The sequence below is a fragment of the Mastacembelus armatus genome, chromosome 5 (genome assembly GCF_900324485.2).
Source record: "Mastacembelus armatus chromosome 5, fMasArm1.2, whole genome shotgun sequence".
Taxonomy (NCBI): domain Eukaryota; kingdom Metazoa; phylum Chordata; class Actinopteri; order Synbranchiformes; family Mastacembelidae; genus Mastacembelus; species Mastacembelus armatus.
This window is the reverse complement of record NC_046637.1, coordinates 3,649,751-3,675,250: the sequence shown is the minus strand read 5'-3', so window position 1 is coordinate 3,675,250 and position 25,500 is coordinate 3,649,751. Positions and strand designations below refer to the sequence as shown.

At 43.8% G+C, this 25,500-nt stretch overlaps 1 protein-coding gene across 3 annotated transcripts in view; it reads left to right on the top strand.

Moving 5' to 3' along the window:
- The window catches only part of chd6 (chromodomain helicase DNA binding protein 6), a 70,236-nt gene extending 49,445 nt beyond the window's left edge, over window positions 1–20,791 (top strand). For 2 of the 3 annotated variants that reach the window (XM_026305876.2, XM_026305875.1), the window contains exons 25-45: window positions 120–238; window positions 556–715; window positions 816–905; window positions 1,310–1,413; window positions 2,035–2,164; window positions 5,399–5,477; window positions 6,117–6,174; window positions 6,880–7,252; window positions 7,887–8,095; window positions 8,717–8,814; window positions 9,761–10,579; window positions 10,834–11,088; window positions 11,898–12,225; window positions 12,720–14,195; window positions 14,475–14,626; window positions 14,768–15,019; window positions 15,857–16,492; window positions 16,679–16,918; window positions 17,066–17,206; window positions 17,322–17,426; window positions 17,640–20,791. In XM_026305876.2, the coding sequence (XP_026161661.1) occupies window positions 120–238; window positions 556–715; window positions 816–905; window positions 1,310–1,413; window positions 2,035–2,164; window positions 5,399–5,477; window positions 6,117–6,174; window positions 6,880–7,252; window positions 7,887–8,095; window positions 8,717–8,814; window positions 9,761–10,579; window positions 10,834–11,088; window positions 11,898–12,225; window positions 12,720–14,195; window positions 14,475–14,626; window positions 14,768–15,019; window positions 15,857–16,492; window positions 16,679–16,918; window positions 17,066–17,206; window positions 17,322–17,426; window positions 17,640–18,899 (7,084 nt within the window). In that variant the 3' untranslated portion in view covers window positions 18,900–20,791. The remainder of the gene's footprint in view (window positions 1–119; window positions 239–555; window positions 716–815; window positions 906–1,309; window positions 1,414–2,034; window positions 2,165–5,398; window positions 5,478–6,116; window positions 6,175–6,879; window positions 7,253–7,886; window positions 8,096–8,716; window positions 8,815–9,760; window positions 10,580–10,833; window positions 11,089–11,897; window positions 12,226–12,719; window positions 14,196–14,474; window positions 14,627–14,767; window positions 15,020–15,856; window positions 16,493–16,678; window positions 16,919–17,065; window positions 17,207–17,321; window positions 17,427–17,639) is intronic. The other variant, XM_026305877.1, reaches the window with a different exon arrangement.
- Window positions 20,792–25,500: the final 4,709 nt, after the last annotated feature.

Below are 25,500 nucleotides of genomic sequence, written 5' to 3'. Positions count from 1 at the left end.
GAGGCAGCAGGGTCTGAGCTGCACTGTCTGACACTACACCTGCAAACACAGCCATTGTTATGTATGAGGTGTGTGAACCAAACATGTACACGTTAAAAAAAATCCTGCTTGTTCTCTAGGGCTCTGCTTGTTTACTGCCTGAGACACTACAAAGGTGATGACAAGATCAAAAGCTTCATCTGGGATCTGATCACACCCACCAAGGAAGGCCAGGACCAGGCGCTGCTCAATCACTCTGGTTAGATTTCTTACTATAATGTTAGTCTGCAACCCAATACTTTGCCTCCTCAGTCACATGACCAACTGTCCAGGTTTCCTCCCTCTGCCGTCTTCGCTTCAGTAAACATCTTATAACTCACTTACATTGTGTGGCATTTGACTAGTGGTACTCTGCCCTGGTTAGCACTTCCCCTTCCATGTCTAAAATGCATTGTTGTATATCAACCAGGAAGGTTTGAGAGAGAGAGAGAGAGAGAGAGAGAGAGAGAGCGCGAGAGAGAGTGATTTTACTGCCATGAAATGATAGAGTTACTTCTCCCTGCTCCTGTGTCCCAGGTTTGTCAGCTCCGGTTCCTCGGGGACGGAAGGGGAAGAAGCTGAAGAATCAGCTGAATGTTCCTGAGGTGAAGAACGCTGACTGGCTGGTCCACTGTAACCCTGAGGTGGTGCTGCAGGATGAAAGCTACAAGAAACACCTGAAACAACACTGCAACAAGTCAGTTTACAGTTTTACTAGCTTGGAGATGATGGTGCAGGAAGTGGTTCCTACATGAGACAACATACATCTCCTACTCTCTTAAACCTTCTCTCCACAGGGTGCTGCTGAGGGTGAGGATGTTGTACTACCTGAAGGTGGAGGTTTTGGGTGAAGCTGCCAATCAGGCTCTAGAGGGGATACCTGCCAGGTGTGGAGCATGTTTTGCACGTATTGTACCTGACTTTACTGGACTGGTTGATCAGACTCAGGTTGCTTGACTTCTTGATAAACTGTGCTGACTTTTAAGTGAAGAAAAGTTTTCTGTCTTTTCTATCTGTCGTGCAAAATCAGGCAAGAGACTAATCTAATGATTTATTGATGTATTGATTTGTTGAATGCTTTTGTCTTTCTGCTTGTTTGCAGTGACTCTTAAATAAAACCGAGCGCAATGAGACTTGAAATGCTTAGAAACTGTGAAAATGCCGTGTGACAGATCTGATTGACTAACTGGATGTTTCTTTGTGTTGTCAGTGAGCTGAACTGTCCTGGCTCTGACAGTAGTGACAGACATGTAGACTGATTGTTTGCATGTGTGTCTGTTTGTGTTGACAGTAAACTTGAGGTGTCACTGCCAGACATCGACTACATTGAGATTCCCACGACATGGTGGGATGCAGAAGCTGACAAGTCTCTCCTCATCGGAGTCCACAAACACGGTGAGAACTGTAAACTGAATCAGTTTACAGATGGGCGGTTTCTCAACGAGCACTTTCTGTAACCGGTTGACATATTTTTATGACATGCCTGATTAGATAAAGGCTTTTTATGTACTTTACTGTCCTGGTTCCTCCAGAGTGCCTGAACAATCTCTCTTCTCTCTTTTCATTTACCTCTTGTAGTTTTTTTTTATAATGCTTTTTTAGGTTTATTTACACATGAAAGGGTTGCATGAGCACAGTTCTGAAGGTGATTGGGCTTTTAAAGCTGGATGTCAGCATTGTTTTTCCTTTAAATATGTCAAGAAGATTTAGATGCAGTGTGACAATGTTTATCCAGTTGTGAACATCATTATGGGAACAAATCTGACATCAGATCTTTATATATGTGTGACATGTTGTTGTTGTTTTTGCATTTGGCCATCACATCTCATTAAAACCCAAACTGTGCTGTGTAGGGGTGTAGAGCTTTTATTGTCAATGGAAAAAAAACAAAAAAACCAACCGAAATTACAGGAAGAGCTTAGAGCTGCTGCGACTGTGTGCACTGAGGGTGACCCACCAATACAGTGTTGTATGTTTTAACTGTGTCCCCATTCACCGATGTTTGTCCTTGGGCAGGATATGAGCGGTATAATGCCATGCGTGCTGATCCAGACCTCTGCTTCCTGGAGAGGGTGGGGATGCCCGACGTCACAGCGCTGTCTGCTGAGCAGGGAGGAGGGGAGGGCACCTCCGACATGGCTGACAGGTAGGATACACGTGTGTACAATATTTCTATGCTACCTACATGCATTGCAGTGAACTAGTATATTTTACTGTGGAAAAAGATTTAAATTGTCCAGCTGCTGGACCCCCCTGACAAACTGGATTGCCGTGCCTCTGTGACCTGCTATTCCTCTCTGTCTGTGTGCTGATGAGGCTACGTTGCCCCAGGTTTCCTGTGAGATAATATTATTTGTTTGTGATTGAACACATTAATGACATAATAAAGTACAGCTCAAGATCTCTACCATGTCAGTTGACATTATGCTTTACTTATGCAAATTCCAAAGCAAGTGAGCTCCCCCTGAAATAAGCCCACAGTGAATAGTAAAAGATAAGTATTAGTAGTAGGCATGGGCGTAAATCCCGGGGGGGACGGAGGGGACATGTCCCCCCCCATCCGAGGGTTGTCCCCCCCAAAAAAAAATTATTAAAAAAAAAAATCGCACTCTCTATTGTGAAAAATATATGTATGTATACCTAAAATAATTGTGTAAGTAGAAAAAAACCCCCGCAAAAAATGCATATAGAAACAGTTGAGTTCCCCCTCCCCTTCCTCACAGTGATTTGGCCCACTGCCTGCTTTCCCAGTTCAAGTCAGGTGTGTGGCAGCGGCTCAATTAATGTTGAACTCCAGTAAGTAGGGTATTTTATTCACTTTAAAGAAAGCGATTCTCTTTAATGTAGTTGATGCAGACTCATTCATAAATTAGTTGCGGCAAAAATGCTGATTACCGATGTAATTTTCCATGAATCTACTATATTAGCGATTAAATTATCTAGTTAACGTTAGCTTGTTTACAATAGCTTGTTGCATAGTGCACTGCAACTAACACGACAAAGCCGTTTCCCATGCATTGTTTTATTTGTGACGACTTGGCATAATGTTAACATTAACGGCCACAATTAGCATATTGTTTAGCTGTGCATTTACTAAATGAGCACTGTGCTACGTCCGAACTGACCCCACTGTATTTTTTTGTATAATCAATATCTATTCTGTTCTAAGTGTCTTAATTAATTTTAAATACAATTTTAAACCTTTTTTAATTCCTTGTTTTTATTGTTGTGACTTTGAAACTTTGAAAATAACCATAATGGCGCAGTCTCCATGATAAAATAATGAAAGAAGCAAAGTTTTTCACTGTGGGGACATATCTTTATAAGTACAATTTGACTGTATTTTTTGTGTCCCCTTCAAAAAGTGCTCATGAGAAATTTTATATTTATTGTCCCCCCCTACTGTTAAATGAAATTTACGCCCATGGTAGTAGGTAAGAGACAGATTGAGAAGAGGAGAAAGTGAACAGGACTGTGTACAAGCTCAGTGAATCATTCAAAGTGCGTCAGGAAGCAGCAGGAAATCCAGCCTCGTCAGTCAGACTTACTCATTTCTGGACCGGTGCAGGAGTGTTGCACATGTACGTACACAAACCAGCTTCCCTGCAGATCTCCATCAGGAGCCAGGTCCTCCCTCCACCAGTCCCCACTGTTGCTCTCTGTAGTAGCGTTCACAGCAGGGGCCGACACTGGTGTGAAAAACACATCCTCTCTTCCTGATGTCGTGTTTGTTTTAGTCGACATGGCCACCTCCACACCCACAACTGTATTACATAGTGCAGATTAGATTAAAACACATCTAAATGTAAATATTAGGCTGTGTATTATGATCATAGCAACCAGCTCGTATTCTAATGATGGCTGACAGACGCACAACACACTGATCCTCTGGTGCAGTCTTTCCTGTTGAAGATCCATTTTGATTAGTTTCTCCTGGTGATTTGAAGACAGAGGGTCTCTGCTGTGTAGATTGCAAAGCCTGTGGGGCAAATATATGATTTGTGATGTTGAGCTGTGTAAATAAAATTTGACTTGCCACAGCTGCAGGTGTATTTTCACACTGTACTCAATTTCAGCCTTTGCCTACGAGTGAACTCTAAAAGATATATGGATTTTTTCCTCACAAGAAATGTGGAAAACCTCTGTACAAGTCATTTTCCTGCCACTTTCACTGTACTTGGGAGACTTACGAAAAGAACCTTACTGACAAAAGGCAGAGGGACAGGAGAGAGAGGGAGAGCGAGGTGGAGAAAACGAGGAGGCAGGAAACGTAGCGTGAGGAATGTATTTTCTGTGTGCTGCCGCTCCAGCTGACAGCAGAGCTATGAAGATGAGACACACACATTTGAACGGGAAGCTTTGATCCTCTTCCTGAAGGTAATTGAAGTTGTCATTCGCTTTGTTACCTGTTCAACCCGAAGCTGTTCCCAGCTGAGCACAGCGACTGTGTGGCAGAAAGATCTTCTGGTCTCAAAATGTTAACTCTGCAGGCGTCTTACACGAGTTTGGGAAGAGATGTGAAGAAGAGACGTTACAGAGATGAAGCTGTGCACACAGATGCCGTGGTTCTGTAAATCTGGTTACACAGACGTTTTGTGCTTTTCCTCGTGTGGGATCTGCACCACAACGCTGGTCTGGCAGTGAAATGTGATATTGATGAAGCTCAGCTTGGAGTTCAGGGTGCTTTGTAAACAAAAAAAAGCTGGCTCTTATAGAAGGACTGAGCACTCAAAGAGAATTCATTTATGTTTCTGTTTTACCTTTTGGTCTTTACATTCCTCTATAAGTCATTTCTTCATGTGTGTCACATCTGAAGATTTGCTCTGGGTACCAGGACCAGAAAGTGAAGTTTCACCCCACTCTTGTCTGCAGTCTGTATTTCTCTGACATTTTGTACTGGTTATACACATGAACAGCCAGACAAGTCATTGCTCTGAGCAGCAGGTGGGAACTGTACTCAAAAGTGGGAAGTAAATATAACTCAGTTTGTCATTGTATTTGATATTTGCAGTCAGTGATTTGTTTTGTTATCAGAGGATTTTGTATGTTTCATTTGTACTTTGCTGTTAGCCAAACACCAGGGGATGTGCTGTCATGTGCCTGTGTGGCGTGGAGTGCTCACCTGTGTCGTCCATAATCTCATCATGTTCTCACAGGCTTTTTGTTTCATCTCCACATCGGTAGCGTCGTTTTCTTGCTTTCTGGTCATTCTGTCGTTTTTAATGTTTGTTGTCATGGTTGCTGTGTTTACTCTTTCTGTTCTCGATACCACTGAATCGTGTCTTTGTGTTTTGCCCTGAGTCGTACACCTGGGGGGCTCGGTATGATATTGTAACTGATATTAAAGCTTTTCTCCTCTTGTCTGTTGTGTCTTTGTCAGCGTGTGCAAAACTGAGGAAGCAAAGGACGACACTGAAAACAAAGCTGATGGAGGGGAGGATCGAGACGAGAGTAGCAAGGTGAAGAGAAAGTTCTCCTGAGATCCGACATCAGGATTTGAAAAAAAAATCTTAATTTTATGTGGTGATAGTTAAAATGACCTCTGGGAAGAAATTGACAGGCTGTTAGTTAGAAACTGCATTAATGATGCTTTTAGCACATAAAAAGACATAATAGCAGGAAACATAATGTTAGATGATTTAAATTTCACTTAATGTCTAAACATCATAATAAAATAAATGTCATGTATCTGTTTTAGTTTCTTTCTCCACTTACTAGATTTAATTAAAAGCTATTGAAAGAGGAAATTGCTGCTTTTGAATATTTGCACTCTGAGTTATTGACAGTGTCACTAGTCCAGTTACTTTACTCGTCTAATTGGTACAGTAAATATAAGAGCTGCAGAAATATTCCCAAACATGAATTCAATAAATGTTTTGCACTTAAAGGAAAGTTATTGTGAAGAAAACAAAACTATACAAAAAAGGAATCATATCATTTTTATTTGTATAGGTAAACAGATACAGAATTATCTGGTTCTTCTGTTTTTATTCACTCAGTTTTAATTTGAGAGTTTCATCTGTTCTACAGCAGAACAATAGAGCACCCTGTGTTGGGTTTTTGCTCTTTGGTCATTTTTCTCTGTCTTTAATTTGCAGGGAGAGGAAACCTGCTCCAGCACTGATACCTCAGACAAACCCGACAGTACAGGCCCAGGTGAGAAATACTGCACAGTACAGATACTACTCTTAAATACAGTATCAAGAACCCAACGGTATGTCATTCTTCTCTGTGCATGACAGGATGTGCTCTCCCCTGATTTTTTTCTAAGGGTCTCTTTTACCTTTATGCTGAGGTCTTCATTTCACCACACTGGTCTGCAGACCAGAGGTGTGAAATGTGTTGTGATAGAGATTTGAAGTTTAATTGTGCTCTCTTTCCCACTGGGTACTTTTAATGAATATCTAATTGTTGAACTCCACACTTGATTACAAATAACCTGTTATCTGTTCTGCTGTAAGTGAGGAAACATAACGACTAATAATGTAAAAATCCTCTGTTTTCTTAGTTTTTTATATCTAAAGGATTCAGGCCATTTCGAGTAGGATAACTGGGCACAGCTGCAGTATGAGTTTGCATTTTCAATGAGAAAATTAAAAATTTAAACCTTAGGGCCCGCAGGTATAAGAGCTCAGTGTGTTGCTTTGATTGATTTTATTTTGGCAATTTCCAGCTCATAAGTTCTTTGATTTATACTGAGAATTTCAGTGATCTGTTTGAACCCAGAAAGGATTAAAGGAGACTTTCATTTAAAACTGAAATAGATTTCTGGACATTCTGCAGTAAATAGTGTAGTAATTAGGGTCAAAATGCACAATAGTTATTTTTGCATGGACAGCAGTGTTTTCTCTCTCCTCATAGACTCCCACATGTCAGCTGACTTGTGCAACCAGGATGGGACTTTGGTCACCACCACGACGACAGGAACAGGCACTGGTGTGGCGGCGCTACATGTGGTCCAGGCCCGACCTCTGTGGCCCACCGGCCCTGCCTTGACAGCTCGTTTGCGACGCCTCATCACTGCCTACCAGCGTTTCACGCTGCGCCGCGAGCCCCTGCTCAGGCACGACTTCCTGCTTCACGACGGCCTGGTCGGCATGGGGATGGGAGGAGCCGCGGCTGCTCATGGTCATCACGCTGGTGGGCCGCTGGCATGGCAGCTGGGTGAAGAGCTGCGGAGGTGCTCTGTGGTCGCTACGGAAACTGACCCCCTGTTTCTGGAGTGGCAGAGAAGGTAGTGATGTTGGAAATTAAAAGCTGAGCTAAATCAGCCAATATCAGATGAAAGTTAAACATAATTATTTTTGACTATAATTTTTTGCTCTTAAAAACTGTTTCACGCTTTAAAATCTGAAAATATTTACACCAATTGAAAGTGCTCCACTCTGTTTTTCAGTTTTAAGCTGAAACAGAAAGGTTTATATAATTATACACCATTTTATGTTCAGTTGCCTCTCTTAAAAAAAAAAAAAAACCCATCAGTTTGATAAAAATGCTCTTCAGGCAATTTGCCATAGTGCAGCTCATACTTCATGGAAATGGGTTACAGCTTTAAATACTTAATACTATGTCTGCTGGCTGCTTTACTGGAAGAAGCCTGGAGGCTGCAAATACTCATTATTTTACACAGCGGTAGAAATGTAAATATATGTTTTCAGAACAAAAATCCCTTGACAGTCTCCTTCAGCATCTTGTTAGAAATATAAACAGGGCAGGTTGTCTGGAACACCTGGCTCTTTAACTACAGCGGGCATGTCTGTCACTCTTTTTCAATAACTGCATTTTCCTCTTTTCACATCCCTACTACAGAGTTTTAATATTTTGTTCTGGCCACATTATACGTCTTTGTCTCCTCTGTTATGTTTAAGGTGGACTCGTCGAGAACAAGCAGATTTCTACCGCACGGTATCGTCATTTGGGGTGGTGTATGACCCCGAGAGGAAAACCTTTGACTGGTCCCAGTTCAGAGCACTGGCCCGCCTGGAGAGGAAGACAGATGAGAGTTTGGAGCGATACTTCAACGCCTTTGTCAACATGTGCAGGACAGCCTGCAAGCTGCCCCCCAGGAAGGAAGAAGGTATGACATATGGTTACCTGAAGATGCCAGGTTCAGCAAAGGATAAACATCACAGGATACTATGGTTGTTCAACAGAGAGTTCAGCAGTCTTGTGTTGTTGGTTGCTTTTATGTAAAAAAAAAAAAAAAAGTTTTGGTTGTTGGCAGTGAGGCTCCAGCTGTTTTGGTACAGCATTACTGACCCCTGCTGGTGGGAGGATTCATGTTATTTTCCTTGACAGTTCCTTTAGTTCAGTGCACTCACTGACAAATCAGATACAATTTAAATTTCATATTGCGACATTTATTATGTAAAGCAGGTAAGTCATATCAAATGTGATAGATTAAGATACACTGGATTGTGGTCTTGCATATGAAAACAAATTGTCCATGGTGACTGAAACGTCAGGATCAGCAGTCTGTTGTGATGATAGGTTGAACGCGTGGGATGAATCGCAAACTCATCAAAGATAAAACTCACATACACACACACACACACGCACACACACACATGGACATACTTATCTTCTCCCTCTCTGCACCTCTCATACCTCCTTCATGTGTCACACTGTTTCCCATACGCCTCCTTTTCTTCCTTTCATTCCTTCCTGCCTCGCCCCCCTTCCCTCTCTCTTCTTCCAGGCTTGGTGGATCCTGCTGTGTTTGTAGAGCCTCTGACAGAAGAGAGAGCAGCCCGGACTTTATACCGGATCGAGCTGCTCCGCAAGATCAGAGAGCAGGTGGGCTCTTTGAAGCAACAAAGCTTCATCGTTAACACTTGTTTTTACTGTTGTAACTCACTCAGGCTTTTATCTGCAGCACAGCAGCTGTTTATGCGGAGTTGGGTATGAGTTCATTTTGACGCACTGATCGATGCAGAGATGAACCTTATTGCTCTCGGAGTTTTTATCTGTTGCATTTGATTGATGTGTTTTGTATCACAAACTCCGTGTTATGAATCAAAGCCCAAAGTTAAACCAGAAATCAATCCAGAAATGTGTCTATAACCTCATATCTGATCTCACGATCAAAACATTTTGTACAGTGCCTTAGTAATCCTGGCCATTTCTGCCTGGACAGCCTGTTTTGATCGAGGAAATGGGAACAGCTGTAGCATAACACCCAACAAAATGTAAGGTAAAGATAAATCATAGGGCTCTGGTGTAGCCCACAACTAAGCATTAACCATTAGCATTGTTCTTATATCTCTGTTAAAACATGTGGATGTACAGGCAGAAAAACTATCCTGAAGATGTTATTTGGTTTACCCAGTTTAGACATGGAGTGCCCATACTATATAAACCTCTAAATATGTCAATGAATAAATAGACTGTAGGTTAAAGGGTTGACTCTAAGAGCAATTGGCTTCTCAGAAATGCATCACAGACTATAATGTTGTTCCTGTATCCAGTCTGGTCAAAAACAGGTCAGATCTTTTAGCAGCATCTTTCAAGCATTGAGTTTATTCAGGAAGTATTTTTACACACTATAAAGGTGAGATAAAATAATAAAGACATCTATCATGTATTTCAGACAGGAATACTGGTGAGACAGGAATTAAATGTCAGTATATTTAGTACTAAAAAGGAACCTCCATACTGTTCCACTATTAGTTAAGCTATAAATATATTTACATCTCTGTTTTCACCATGTGTCTGTTCTGTCTGAACTGCATCCTTCCCTCAGGTTCTCCGTCACCCATTGCTCTCGGCCCGCCTCCAGCTGTGCCGCCCCTCCCTCTACCTCCCTGTCTGGTGGGAGGCAGGCAAACACGACCGTGACCTCCTCATCGGGGCAGCGCGTCATGGTCTGAGCCGCACCGACTTCTACATCCTCAATGACCCCCAGCTGAGCTTCCTGGAGGCTCACAGGAACTACCTCAGGGGACAGCCCTCTCATCTTCATCCTCAAAGTCATCACCATCCAGGCTTGGCCACTCATCCCGGCATCTCGTCGTCATCTTCGTCTTCATCTCATCCTCAGCTGCCCCATCCTCACTGCTGTCTGTACGATTCAGGACTCGGGCGCCACTCCCCCCAGCTACCAGAATATCCTCACCAGTCCTCCCACCACCACCAGCATCATCACCAGCATCACACCGTGCCTCCATCAGCACCTTCACCTTCCTCTTCCTCCTCCTCTCACCCCCACCTCCACCCTCCACCCCTGGATGCCCATGATTCGACCTCACCAAGTCTGGGAATAGTTCCTGGTTCACGGGGGGATTTCCTTGACTGTCCTCCTTTGGATGAAACCTTGGAGCTGAGTTCGCTGCAGCACGACGCTATGTCTGCAGATGCTTTACACGGAGTAAAGACGTCTAAAGATGCCCTCAATGGTTTTCCCTTCAACTCAGCTGCAGGAGGTCAAAGCATGCTCAACTCATATGGCGTAGGGGCCACAGACCTGGACTCCAAACTGAGGAGCGATGTACTTGTTGGTGAGCAGGGCTCATCTGAGGAAACAGGACTGATGGCGCCATCAGTGGAGCTGGATCAGTTACAGGTAAACACTGTGCTGTAGTCTACGTCATACTGAGCTGGTTAAAGTATTTGTGGTTGAATATGAAGTAGTCCGAACTGCATGGGATGTGTTATGGCTGCAACGATAACCAGAAATTGTGTTTTTCAACACCACCATCTTTATTGTTTTTGCAATTAATTCTCAGAGCACAGCTGATCAGTAGGCCAAAATTTAGAAGTTATCAACCTTCTTTCTTGATTTTCCATCACATGTATCAATCACCTCCATCCCTGCAGGCTTCCTGGGATGGCACGGATCACTCTAGTCCTGCTCACCACATGTTCAATGAGTCTGATCCCATCCTGGGCCCCTCTGCTCTGGAGACTGGTTTCCTGGAGGAGGAGGATGAGGAGGCACAGAGAGGAGACAGAGGAGGGGAGGAAGGTGCAACTCTGGAGGAGTGTTTGGGCCTCCCACCATCATCCTCTCCTTCCCACCCATCTGCAGGAGATTCTGTGGAGCCACTGTCCTCAAGTTACATGCTCTTTAAGGTTGGTTTTCACATCCTGTGCTATCAGAGTTAAATTAGCAACTGACAAAGTAAATGCTAGTGATTTCATAAGCAACTGCCTCTGTGCCCAGTAACCCTGAAGTAACAATAATCTGAAAGCTATTAAATACTACAATATTGCTTTCAATGGAGCAGATAGTAGAAAAACATGGTTTATTAAAGAGGTTTATTAAATGAAAAGGAAACAGGAAAGTGAACAGTTACTGCAGGACACAGTGAGCATATTGAGTCATCTCCAGAGCTGCTTATGTATCAGGATCATATCACTCTATGAAATCTGTTAAATGTGTGACAGCTGTGGATTTTTATTACATTTACTGTTGCAGTTTTAAACCTTTAACTATTTAATGTGTCTAATGGCTACTACAGGTATAATTATTACACACACATCTTAAAGACAACCACACACACATTTATGGCTGGATTTATGGTTAAAGCCCATATTATTGTAAAAGAATATATTTTTATTTCATTATAAATATTCCAACAAGACATTTTCAGATGACCAACTAATTATTAATTATAATATTTATAATTTATTTCTAATTATTAATTATAATTAATATTTATTGAATTTCCCCTTGGGGATTAATTAAGTGCTCTTCTTCTTCTTCTTCTAATGAATTGAAGATGCAAAATGACAACTTATTATTTCTTATATAATTCACTTGAAATGTGGTAAATCTACGTTTCGTTTAACGTCATATCAGCATCTTGTGATTGATAATTTCAGCTGCTCGACACTGAACTCTCACACTGGAGTAAATCACTTTTGTTTCATGTATCTAGGACATCAGTGTGAGTGAGGAGCCCAGTGCAGACCAAACAGATCTGTCGGCGAGCCCCCCTCCGCCCTACGTCCCCCCTCCTCCCCTCTCTCTGTCTGACATCACGACTCCTGAGCCGCAGGATAGGCTGGCCCACTCTGATGTCACTGAGAGTTTGACCAATCCTGTGGAGGAGGGAGAGGACCGGGATGGAGGTGCTGGTTTTGAGTTTGATGACAAGGAGGAAGAAGACGTGGAAGACCTGTCAGGAGAAACCATGGAGCAGAGTGTGGAAACACCAAAAGCTCACAGTCTGGAAATGGATCAGTGTGATACAAACCAGAACCAGGGTATGTTGAGAATAATGTGTACTGGCTTGTTAAAGGTGAAGAATTGATTATACATCATCTTGATTCAAAATCTACTGATCACATGAATCTGAGCCTTGACTCTAACACGATTGTCTCTTCCTTCCTCTTGTATTTCGAGTATTTTATTTTTCCCTTTCAGTGCCAAAATGAAAACACTGTTTGCCTGTGAGAGCACTCAAAAGTTTATTTTTTTATAATATCTCAGTACAATCTAAAAACTCTCTTAGATTCTAGATATAAAGGTCTTCATAAAAAAGGTTTGTACATTTTATGTGCGTTTTAATGGCAGATGGTGATGTGTACTGTTAGCCCTCCTTCCTGAGTTTAGTGAGCTGAAGAAACACAGGCTGCGCTGGGAATGTCGCATTTTCCCACCCTCACAATCATTTCTACACTTACAGGCTTTAACTTAACGTTTCAGTCTTAACCCTGGGGTTCAGACAGTCACACCTTCATGCTTTGTGCTCACTCAGGTGCAGACCAAAGTTTGGGAGTCTTGAATCCACAAATGGAACAGATCGATGGGATCGAGCCGGAGCCGGCCCTGGGAGAGCAGGACAACAGGATGGGGGTTGTAAACCAGCTGTCTCAAGGCCTTCAGGAGGGTTTTGAGCAGGCAGAACAAAAAGCTGTCTTACGTCAGGCTGTGCACTCTTATCTTGGGAAGCTTGAGCAGTGTCCAGAGTCAATTGAAGAACCTGGGGAGGTTCATGGGTTGATTTTGTATCAGTCTGTTGAAGAAGAGCCCATGGAAGACCCTATTGAACCTGGAAACTTGTTGGGGAACACATCTGGGGATTTTCTACAAGAAGAGGAAATTGCAGAAAATTCCAGAGAGGATGGTTCAATGGAGCCCACTGGTCTCGCAGATCAAGTGGATGAGATCTCAGAAGGACAGGTGGACCATGTTTCTCTCATGGATGTTTCACTACATCATCCCTGTGATGAGATGGAGGAAAAAGCAGTGAAACAGATGAACGTCAAACCCAGTGACATGGAGCTGGATCGCATTTACTCAGAGTGCCCGTCTACTGCCCTCTCATCCTCTGCATTAGCGTTAAAGTGTGCTGAGATAAAGAGCAGTGGCAAAGTCAAACCTGAACTGGATCAGGAAAACTATGTTGAAGAGTGCAAACACAGAGCTCTGACATTCTCCCTCGATCACGACCACAAAGACAACCTGCTTCAACAAAATGAAATCAAAGTTGTTCATCCTCTATCTGCCAATGACACAAAGCCGCCTGCTCTTAAATTTTCCCTCTTACCAGACAGTGTCGAGGAGAAGAAACCAGAGCAGTTGGAGCTACCAATCAAGATGGAGGAGACAAAGACAGAGTCTGTTGAGGAAGCATTGCCCATCTACCCAGATAGCTCCGAAGTCAAACATGCTAAATTCCTTACTTACCCTGTGAAGTCAGAAGAGTTTGTGACCAAAGCTGAGCAGTTAGACTTTCCTGTCAAACAAGAAATGCTGGAGACCAAACCTGAAGATCTAAGCCTTTCCATGAAGTCTGAGAGCTTAGACAGTAAACCTGAAGTTCTCCAGTTTGCAGCCTACTCAGAACCCATTCAAATTAAACCTGAGGTTAAACCACTGGCTCTCGGGTTCGCTGCTTATCCAGATGGAGCCAAGTTTAAGACCGAGATGAAGCAAGAAGGTTTAAGGTTGACGGCCTTTCCCGACACGTCTGCCATCAAACCTGAAGCCAAGCCAGAAGGTTTGGAGTTTACCACCTACCCAGACAGCTCTGAGATCAAACCAGAGGCCAAGCCTGAGACCCTCGAGTTTGCAACTTTACCTGAGATCAAAGCTGAGACGAAGCAGGAGCTGTTGGAGGCAGACAGCACAGTCCTGACACCCAAGCTCGAGCAGGCGGACGGACTGGTGGACACCTCAGAGGGCCCTGGGGTCAAAGGCCAAGTGAAGGAGGAGAGGCCCAGCACACCAGGTCAGAATACTCTGACGTGGTCATTACATGTTGAGAATGGGTTTAATGGGATAGCACAACTAAGAGCTGCAAATAATTCTAATTACTTTTCATTATAAATGTCTCTCTTAATCATTGAATCTATTTTTTTAGTCTATAAAGTGCCAGAATGAACTAATGTCAGACTAAGTTTTATAAATAGGTAAAAATTCTGCACATTTTTTCATAAACCAGTCAATGTTTAACCTTTTATTCGATATGTGATGTTTACGGAGCTTTAACTTTCACCTTCTTCCATAGTGGCTGTGGTGGAAGGTTATGCAGGCAGCCCCAGGTTTGCAACTCCTGTTTCTATGTGTGAGATCCCCGACAGCCTCCATGACACCAAGGAGCCAACCATCGCTCAGCTGTTGCAGGAGAAAGCACTTTACTCGTTTTCCGAGTGGCCCAAGGTACCGTGTTATTATCGGTTCCTAAATACTTAGCATATCATGAGCTAAAGCTATTTTATTTCAGTGGACTGGAATGTGTGACCATTTGCATGATGTTCGTGCCGTTAGTGGACTTATGTGCTGTTGTATTGCCCCCTGCAGGACCGGGTGATCATCAACCGCCTGGACAGCATCTGCCACGCCATCCTAAAGGGGAAGTGGCCTTGGCCAAGTGAGCAGCCCGACTTGCCCACCTCCTGCCTGGCCAACAGCTTAGCCCAGCAGTCTCACCACCTCCGAGCGGGTTTCCTCCCTTCCACAGCCTCCAGCTCCGTCCCAGCCCAGGCCCGAGTTCAGCAGGCAAACCCTGCTCTGGGGTTCTCTATCCCTCCCCCTCTCACAAGACTACCTAAGGTGAGAACGTACTCGTGACCTGATGAATGATCATTGGATTCCCTCTGTTGTACATATTGATGTATCTTTCATCCGTCTGCATTTATCGCCACTGTCTCATGCCATGTTTCATACAAGTGGTGTCCAGTTTAAACTGTTAACAAAGCTAAACTCTGCAAACAGACCAACAGGACTCTGCAAAGTGAGTCAAAGTCACTTTGACCTGTCCTTTTAAGTTTAACACTTAAAAAATGTTCATGTACATCTATGGGATGTCACTGTTATCAAGTTTAATCATTATGTAGTAGAACTCTATTGAAATAGGTATGAATCAAAAAACGAAACTGACTTGTTTCAGCACTGGGCACCTCTAGTTCACATCACTGCTTTGCTGCTTTATTGTAAAGTTCGTGTATTGTTGATATTCTGTGTGTTGATATCAGACTTGGGCAGTTACACGTTGTAAAGGATTTCTTTATAAACAAAGGATATATGCTCTTTTTAATGAAAGACATTTACAGAACAATTCAAAAACAGTTTTTCCAGCTGGAGTCAGACCAGTTTTCAGTCTAGTGTGGATTGTTTGCAACTGGTTTATTTGACTCTGTATCACACTTGTAGAGCTAAACAAACCAGGTAATCAAACTAATCATCATATCAGGTGCTTCTTTGGAATCGGCTTCCACAGAGCACACATCACTACCAAGAGATGAAAAACGAAGTTTTTCAACGTGTTGAGGCTCATGGTTTTACCCAGGTCTGGTTGACAGCCGCCACTGTGTTGTCTCAGTCCATATGTATGTTTAACAAAGCCATCATCTCTCTCCCATTCTTGTCTACCCCTCACCCACCTGACAGTACATGCCGCGGGGCGGCGCATGCAGGCGCGGAGCTTGGCGCCTCACCTCCTTGCCTCTCTTACAGGAGAGACTTGTGGCTCCTCCTTTCCTCCCTGAGCTCAAACGAGCGGGGGGTCGGAGGTCTTTCGATTATGAAGCTGCTGCTGCTGCAGCCACTGCCAAGGTTTTAGCTGGGAAATCGGCATCATCATGCCACACCGCTGCAACCACAAGCTCTGGTGGTGAGAAGGTGCCGGTGGTGGCCCCGCCCTCTCACCGCACAGGGGCTGTGTTGATTAACGGTTGGCAAGAAGCAGCCATTGATCTAACCAAGTCGTCAGGAGAAATAAGCACCACCAGTGGGATTGGGACAGGTGAGGCTGTCCTTGCGCCAGGAATCAGTCACCACAGTGCTGGCGGCAGTCATAAGCTGCCACCGCCGCCCCCAATCACTGCACCTTTACCAGGCTCTGTGGGAATCGACATGGCCGGGATACTGCAGGCCGGGCTCATCCATCCTGTAACGGGGCAAATAGTTAACGGGAACCTCAGGGGAGATGATTCACTGAGGAGGAGGAGAGGGAGAAGGAGAAACATGGAAGCACTGTACTCTGAGTTCACCAAGAGCCGAGGACTGCACCTCCCTGAGACACAGGTGGGTAGAGGGTGGAGGGCCTTTTCAGCTTTTCCGTGTAAGGGCAGTTAGAATTGTTGTGCTTATGTTGAACTATGTCATGAGTTCAGTACAAAAGACTGGATTCGAAAGGAAGGTCAGTTTCTCTACACAGAATTTCCAGAAACACCTGCATGTGTGTGGGCATGTGTGTGTCTGTGCCTGCAGGGTCGGGTGGAGGTGATCAGCCACTCCTCAGTGTCCTCCTCCACCTCCTCGCCGTCCCCCTCTCCTTCAGAGCGACCTGCAGGTCCTCCCACGCCGTCCTCCTCTTCGACTCCCACCCCCACCCAGACACCTCCTCAGCCAGAGATTGTGGCCATTGACAGAGAGGCAGCCAGCAAAGGCCTGATCGAGTGGCTGAGACAGAACCCGGGCTACAGCATGGACCTGCCCGCATTCGCTCATGTACGTCTAATACGTTTCTGGGGCTGTGGAAAACACTTGAGATGTTGTTTATTTATATAAACTCAAACAGAAATAAACTTGTCATGCTGACTTTCTCTTCTTCACTCCCCATCCTCTTCCTCCCTTTCCTCCTCTCCTGCTCTGCAGTCTGGAGCAGGTCTCTTACATGGTTTCGTGGAGCGTCCCAAGCAGAGGAGGCATCGCTGTAAAGACCCCACCAAGCTGGATATCAACTCGTTGACGGGGGAGGAGAGGGTACCTGTGGTGCACCGAGGCACTGGACGCAGGGTAGGACACATGCACACCGTCCATCTGAATTTTACAATTCTAAGTCCTTTATTTGATGAAGTTCAGTCATGGGAGGAAGTCAAATCCGTGTGTTGCTCTGTTCTCTTTGCTGCAGCTGGGTGGTGCTATGGCTCCGGCCATAAAGGAACTGTCCAGGTGGCTTGATGCCAACTCAGAGTATTATGTAGCTCCAGACTGGGCGGATGTGGTCAAACACTCTGTGAGTATTAGCCATATTAACAATGTTTGTCAGTCCCACATGAGCTCCTGTTGTAGGTGTAAACATGCAGGATTGTGAAGGTAAATAAGAAGTGATGGTTTTAAGTTTTGAAAGCTTTCTACCTCTTTTTTCTTTTCTGTTATCTTGCACATTCTTAAGCTGATATATACAGCTGATCCAGCATTAGGTGACTCTCTGATCTTTATCCTGCAGGGTTTCCTCCCCGAGGGGAAGTTCTCTCGGATCCTGACGGAACCAGTCAACAGAGACCCAGGCTCTCGGCGCCGTGGACGTCGGCCTCGCAGCGAGATGCCTAAGCCCCTCTTGTCTGTGTCTGATTCCTCTTCGTCTAGCCTGGGCCCCCCCCTCTTCATGAATGGCGGTTTAATCGGCAGCATGGACTCCATGGTGGCTATGCAGAACCTCCGTGGCAGTATTCCAGGAATTCCCATCTCGGGGATCATGGCAGCCGGATTCCCACATGGTTTCCCTGCAGCTGTGCAGGCAGGAACAGCTGGAACATCGGTGGAAGATGCCAAGAACGGGTTGAGCATGTTACCCATGATGCTGCACGGCATCCCGCACCCCCATGGGGCTGCAATCCAGCAACATGCATTGTTCAGCGTTGGTGCAATGATGGCGCATACACCACCGCCACCTGCTTCTCACCCGAGCTCCTCCTCCTCATCCTCCTCTTCTTCTTCACTGCCCGCTGTGAAGGTCACTACAACAACTGCACCCTCTACGTCTGAGGCTGCCAGCCCCTCATCGACGACGCCTGCTGAGAGGGAGAACGGCGCCTCTTCGGCACCTGCTGGTGAAAAGGAGAGGAGCCGCGAGGAGAAAGCAGCAGCTGAAGCCAACAAAAGACCAGGAGGGGCGGAGGCAGCCGCCATCATTACCTCCACCAGCAGGGCCCACCTTAGCCCTGCGCATCTAGCGGCCGGCACGGGCAGCCACCTTACCTTCAACCCCTTCCTGATCCCGGGAATGTCTCACGGCCTGTTGTACCCGCACATGTTCTTGCCGCCTGGGGGCATCATGGCGCTACCTGCCATGCCTCCTGGTGCGGTGGAAGGCTCCCCAGGAAGCCCGAAGAGGAGGAGGAAGAGAGGGAGGGAGGAAGGGGAGAGAGAGGAGGAGAGAGAGAAGGTGGCGACAGGAGAGATACAGGAGCAAGAAAGTACAGTTAAGGATAGTGTGATGTCCCACCCAGCCTCCTCCTCATCTCCCTCCGTTCCCCCTACCTCGACTCTAGACCCAGGCCTGCCTCTGACGGAAGAGCCCCAGACAGGGCAGGAAGATGGAGAGGATGGACCTTCAGAGGCCCAGGAACCAGACTCCCATAACCATCACGAGGGAGCAGTATTTGAGGAGAAGGAAGCCTGTTTGGAGGAGACAGGAGTCGAGGCAACAGAGGAGGAGAAGCGGGAAACTGAGGAGCAGAGACAAGCGGACGGAGGTGAAGCATAGAGGAGGAGGAGAACTGCGGAGAACAGAGACACAAACCACTTCCTGCTCTCTTTGTCTCTGTTGCTCTTTGTGGACTGAGCAACAGTGTAAAGTTTGTGCCGTGTCTGTCAGTCAATGTCCATGTAAAGACTTTTATTATGATTGACTAATAATAACAATAATGATTATATTCAACTTGGTCATGTTTATATACCAAGAGCCCACCCACCCCCTCCACGCCCTCCTTGTATACAAAACAGCTAGTGTAAGAAATGATCTTCTGTGTATTCTTTCCCTTCATTCTGCATCGAGACTGAGTCGGGAGGGACATTCTCAACAGGAACGCACACACACACATGCACTGCAGGCAAGATGCTAACCGAAGGGCGCTGTTGGCAGTAACCTTGGTATGGTTAGAGGTGATTCACGAAGGTTTGGACGTGCAGCTTTGGTTTGGTGTGTTTGCACAGACACAAAGATGAATGGGGAACTGTGGCGCAGCTGTTAGGTGGTTTTTCTAAAATGGTTCTGAATTTTTCGCCACAGTTTGGGAATTCAGAGAAGCTCAAGCAGAGGAGCGTTGTTTGTGTATCTTATGTTAAAGGCCAGACACTGAGCCTGTTCACCTGAGTACTGTCTACTGTTGTTTTGACTTCTAGCACACTCCACTAAATTGCGTGATATTTCTGGATTATCATTGTGCAATGTTCAAAGACCTGCAGGCTGTATTAACCTGGAAGTGTGTCTTGGTAAGGCCGCCGAGCCTGAACCAGCAACCCCAGAATCATGACACTAAAACGCCTTTCCCCAGTTAATACAGATCACTGGGAAACGGTAACCTAATACATACGAACTACTCTATCATGAAACAGACGGTGGCCAACGTACTTTTCAGAAAGAATTCAAAAATGTCTAAATCATTTGACTCCACAAATGAAAGTTTAATAGTATATATTTAGAAAAAGCAAAGTTTCTACCTGCTAAAACTGATTTAAAATGCGTCTCATAGATTAGAAGCTCCAGAGTGAGTTCACAAATCTCAGGCAGGAATGTTGCATCTTAATTTTAAGTCCCCTGTGTTTTAGAAACTGTCACTCATATTTTATTTTTACTAATTTTATAGTTAATGCTTTGCTGTTGCTGCTATCACTAGACTTCAAATGTCATTTACACTAGAGTCCAGAACATTTATGAACAGGAATTGTTGAGTACAGCAGCTTTTCAGAACCAGAACTCCACGTTTTTCTTTGGCTTTTATTGGTAAAAGCAGAGAACAATCATGAGATTCATTTCTTTTATTACTTTTTAGACAACTTTGTTGTTTTTTTTAAACCCAGAACAACTTTTAGACACAAAGTCACTTTGAGACATTGTCCCTTGGGTGTTTAGGCCTAATCAGAAGACATGAACAGGAAGTTAGGAGGTAAGAGCTCAGTCAGGCCACCAGGGGGCAGTCAGAGGCAGATGTGATTGTATTCTGTCCTGCAAACAGTGGACTATCAGAGAAAAGAGGAGAGTTGTAAGTTCAGTCCATTTGGGATATTGGCTCATCCATAATAGTACAAAAAGATGGTGGATGGTTGCGGTCGTCTCCTGTAGCATCATGTTATTTTTTCGCCATCTTCTCCTCACTTTAGGTTTTAGTGTGGAATTCGCTGTTCAGAGAGTCTGTGTGTTGTCGAACATCTGTCCAGTGAAAGGGAATAGTCTGTGTTTTTGGAGTGAAGAATGGATAAACCAGGAAGAGGAGGGATACAGAGCGGGTTGAATCACTTGGGCTGAGCGCCTGCCTTGTTGTTCTCTGTCTCTTTTCCTCAAATGAGTTTTATTAGCAGTTCATACTAAGAGTTTCTAAACGTGTAAATCTATCGCTGTATATTGCTGTTTTTTAAATGCACCATTTATTTCCTTTGCCTTTTAGTTTGTTTCTCCATTGGGAAAAAAAATACTTGACACATGCGAGGGGATTTTTGCATTGAGGGTAGTCCCGGTGTTTTCTGTATCAAACGGACTGTACTGTACATTAAATGGATGCAAGTCGCTGGTTTTATTCAGTCTTTTCACAACAGGGTCTGTATTTTGACGGTATATGTCAGATGTTTCTGTTTTTGATGATGGACTTCACTTTTTTTTTTTTTTTTTTTTTGTTTTCATACATGAAAACATTATTTTTGCACAGTGTCTTTTTGTGAATGTTAACCTGTTTCTGTACTGTCTTTACTTTCCTTTATGTGTGTGTAAGAGTGTGTGACAACGGAAGAGAGTGTGTACGTGTGCATGCATGCGCACACGTTTCATTGTGGAGCTGTTTCTCTACTGCTGTCCTGTCCTCACAAGTCACATGTCTTCTTGGAAAACAAACAAAAAAAAAAACAAACAAAAAAACAAAAAACATAGTTGTTGCCTTGTCACAGGTTTGTGGCTGCATATAATTTATTATACTTTTCTTTGCTTTGCCAAACTTTCACCAAATATGACATTCTTTCTCTCTTATTTTCATTATGTATTATTCAAAGTAAAAGGCCTTATTTAGCTAGTATTTTTTTGTATAGATGTTCTGTTACATCTCCAGATACGAACATGTTATTGTGTTTGTTTGGTTTGTCCTTTGCCTTGGTGATGTGCATTATCTTCAAAAGCCAACAGCAATTCGAAGGTTCCACTGTCCAAATCACTGTTAAGTCCCAAAAGTCAATCAGTCGTCCCTCAAAGCACAAATGGAGAGTTTGAACAAGAAGTGACTGTTTTCTTCACAGTGCCTCTAAAATGATTTGACAGAGTTTCTGTTTTTATGGGCTTCACTTGTGCACTATAGTGACATCATCACCAGAAAAGTGAGAAATGTTCCAAAGTGTAAATCTTAGATTTCAGCATGAGCAGATGATGCCGTTCTGTTGATTAAAGGGAAATTCTGGGGTTTTTTTCCTCATATGTTTCTCCAATCTGACTATTACGTCACGATATATGTATTTTACTCACCTGCTTCATTTTGCAAACCCCAGCACTCGTTAGTCCAACCAGAAGAAAACACACCCAGTAGTCTGCTGTAAGTCCCTGCACATGTTGTGAAGTGTACGTCTCAGCAGAGCAGAGCCACAAAACTGCCCTTTACACAGCTCCAGAAAACGTAATGTTGGGAATCACAAACTGTACCAGGTATTTCACATACATCAGCTGTAATAAGGACCAAGTTGCGACCAATGTGTAAAAGGCAAAGCCAGTTTAAAATACAATACATGGACACAAATGCTGCTCCTTAGCTGCTACGCCTTTTACCACGTCAGCTCCAGGGACTGTGTTGTTTTTCTTTTGGTTGGACATCATTTCTGTGGGAAGGCAGTAGGACAACCAAGTTTCTTTCCTTGATCATCAATATTCTCACCAGTGTTTGGTTTCTCAAATCCCTGCAGCAGAAGCTTTAAGTCAAATGTCACAGGAATAATACGCAGGTTGAATACTCCCAGAGTTTCCTTTTAACAATGGCTGTTAAATCTTTGACTATTACTGCGTGAGGCCTTCTCTTTGGTATCTGTCCCATCCAGGATGATAATGCACACACAGTATTTATCCAGCTAAGTATTTGATTGTTGACATTCCTGAACAAAGCATCAGTAAATCTGAAGGGGAAGCCAGTTGTTACGTGTCACGGCCAAATTATCTGTAGGTTTTAAAAGGCAGAAAAATCGAAAAACATCGTTTGATTCCTCCGACCCACGTATGCACGTCACTCCCTGTTACTGGCACAAACTCATAGGTGCAGTATGTGACAACAGCTGGAGGTCAGTCATGGCGATGGCTCCGTCTTTAACAGTATTCACTCCTCTCATTGAAGTAGTTTTGGTTAAATGTTCTTCAGAGCGGTCACCTCAAGATGTTGTAAACGTTTGTCTCTTCATGAATCATGTATTTATTGTACAGATGTTGTCTCTGCATCGTTGTCTCATGACTGATTAATGGCCGGCTTTGTTGCTCTTGAACGTCTCCTGGAAGACAAAAGCATTTTGGTTCACGTGGATCTTAAACATCTGCTTTTGTTTGTAGCCCTCATCAGCTGCTATTCTGTTTTTTTTTTTTTTTTTTTAGGTGTAATTACACTACATGGTAAAGAGGCCCCTGAAAACCTCCTTTGTATTAAGTTAGGTTACCTGCAGTAACCTGTGTGGGGACCCAGGCTGCAGCAAACAGTTGCAAATGAGTTTTTTGACTGTATTTTAGGAGAAGATGACTGAAAACCGTGCATGTCTGGAGCAGATGTGGCAGTTAATCTGCCCTGCCCCAGAAACTGCACATCTGAACAAGAAAGCAGGAGTAGATTTACACAAGTACAGCTCCTGTTTTGTTTTTTTTTTTTCCTTTTCTAAAACTATGGCTTGTTGGTCATATAGAAGCACTTCCAGAATCAGAAGTTGATTATAAATGCTGGTTAAAAGAGGCTAAATCTAAATCAGAAGGTGGATGTTGGATTTCATGGCCTATTAGGTGATTTTTCTTTTTCATGTGTTGGAAAAACAAAAGTGATAAACCCTGAGAAATGTGTCACACCATCCTGTCCCTGGTTGTTGGCCTGATAAGTTCAGATTAGCAGGCTGGTTCTGTCGTTTCACTCGTACATGAGTTTGAGGAGCCTGTTGTTGTTGTTACTTGAGGGGCTACTGGTCTTGGGTGTGCCCTTTGTTTAGAGGGCCCGGGTTAAATCCTTCTCCTCAGGTTCAGCGTCTTTCCTCAGCAGGGAAGATCTTTTCAGTCGGCTGCCTGACCTTCGACCTCCGTGTAGGAGGATGAAATGTAAATAAGGTGGATTCAGGTCCTGTGACACTCTTTTAACCTGCACAACCTCCAAACACCCTCAATAGGCCTCCAGCTCTTAACCCGGACACACCTAGAATCACATTTGATTTGCCGTGTAGAAAATCAGTGTTTAATTCTGAAGAGGATGGTTTTACAGACACTGAAGTCATTTCTTGGCAGAATTGACAAGTATGTGACAAGAATTACAGCTTGTGTAATATTGGGATAATATGTGCTCTACTAACACTGAACTGCTTCTTTGACATTGTTGTAGTTTCAATGTAGAGCAAAGGGAATAAAATCCAAACATGTGACAGGCCCAGAATCAATACACAGGAGTTATCTCTTCAAACCTGGAGCAAACTTCAGTGCTAATGTTTTAACCCTACATTTTACTTGAGTTAGCTTTTACCTTATAGTTCCCTTTTTTTTTTTTTTTTTTTACTACACATCATTAAAACAATCTCAAGACTAAATCAGCAGTAAGAGCTGCAGCATAGAAACAAAATAACTGAAATAATAATAATAATAATGACGATGAACTCGAGATTTGCATTGGATGGATGCAGGTTTGGACAGATCAGTGAGGGTAATTATCAACTTCTTCACCTCCTCTGAATTCACGTCTCAGAAAACCTCCACCTCAGTGTTACTAAACTAGAGCAAGTGAGCGTGTGACTGTTCACGGCCACATTGAACCAAGTGCGATGTCGGTTGCAAGGATGTTGTGAAAAGTGCAGAAAAGACGATAACTGGCTGATGCTGAGTCAGAAATCTGGTCATTACTGAGTAAGTTATGTTGTGGGGTTTTTATCCTTTGGTTTTTCTTATTTGTAATTATAGCTCTCTGTATTCCCATGTGGACCAATCTCATGAGTCAAAACATGGTATGTGTGATCTTTTATTGTGCAATAAAAGATGACTTTCAACTTTCTTTTGTCCGTGGTGAGTAATCATTCAGTCGGTTTCAAACCGAGCTCCGTATGAAACCCCTGCTGTAATTGCTGATTTTTGTGTCACCGTTTCAGGTTCGTTGACTGTGATGACCTGAGCTGGACTGGCAGCCCGGTAAGAGTTGATCAGCTTTTTTTTTGCACAGTGCATGCTGGGAAAGGCTGCAGTGGTCCTGCCCTGCCACAAAGGACTGAGCAGGTAGAAATGAAAACACAACCAGTGAACACGACTACTTCAATAGTGTGAAGTAAAGAGCCAGCTCAGCTATAAAATTACTTTTAGAAGGGAAGCTTGATGTTTGCTCATCAAATGAGCCCGAACACTTAGAAGCTGCTTAACATCGAAATGATTCCCAGTGGAAACAAACTAATTAGCTGGAAAACAATCAGAAATGGCCATTTGCTGTAGTTAATGTGAGGTGTCAGCCTGAGCAGCTGCTGGTTAGTGATTTCCAGACCAAGGAAGAAGTGTCATGTATGAAATCCTCAGGACAATCCAGGTGGCGTCTGTCACGTTATCTGTTGATTTATAAAGACAAATGGCTGGACACAGTAGGAGAGGAGAAGTAGTTTAACACGCAGTCGTCATGTCACACTTCTGCACCGAGCTGTCAGGAAAAATCCATAAACAAAAAAGATGCATCAATATATTTATTTATTGAAACATACGTTCATGTGGGTTAAAATCCCATCTCCTCATAGAAATATTGATAAATATAGAGCTGATCGATATAGAGCTAACCGATAAAAAGACACAACCTTCCATCAGCTGCACATCAGCTTCTGCAATATGACATGAGACAGGCTGACAAATGACCGAGTACTATATTTTATTCACACTGTGTGCCGTCTCTGCTGTCCACTGCACACATACATATACA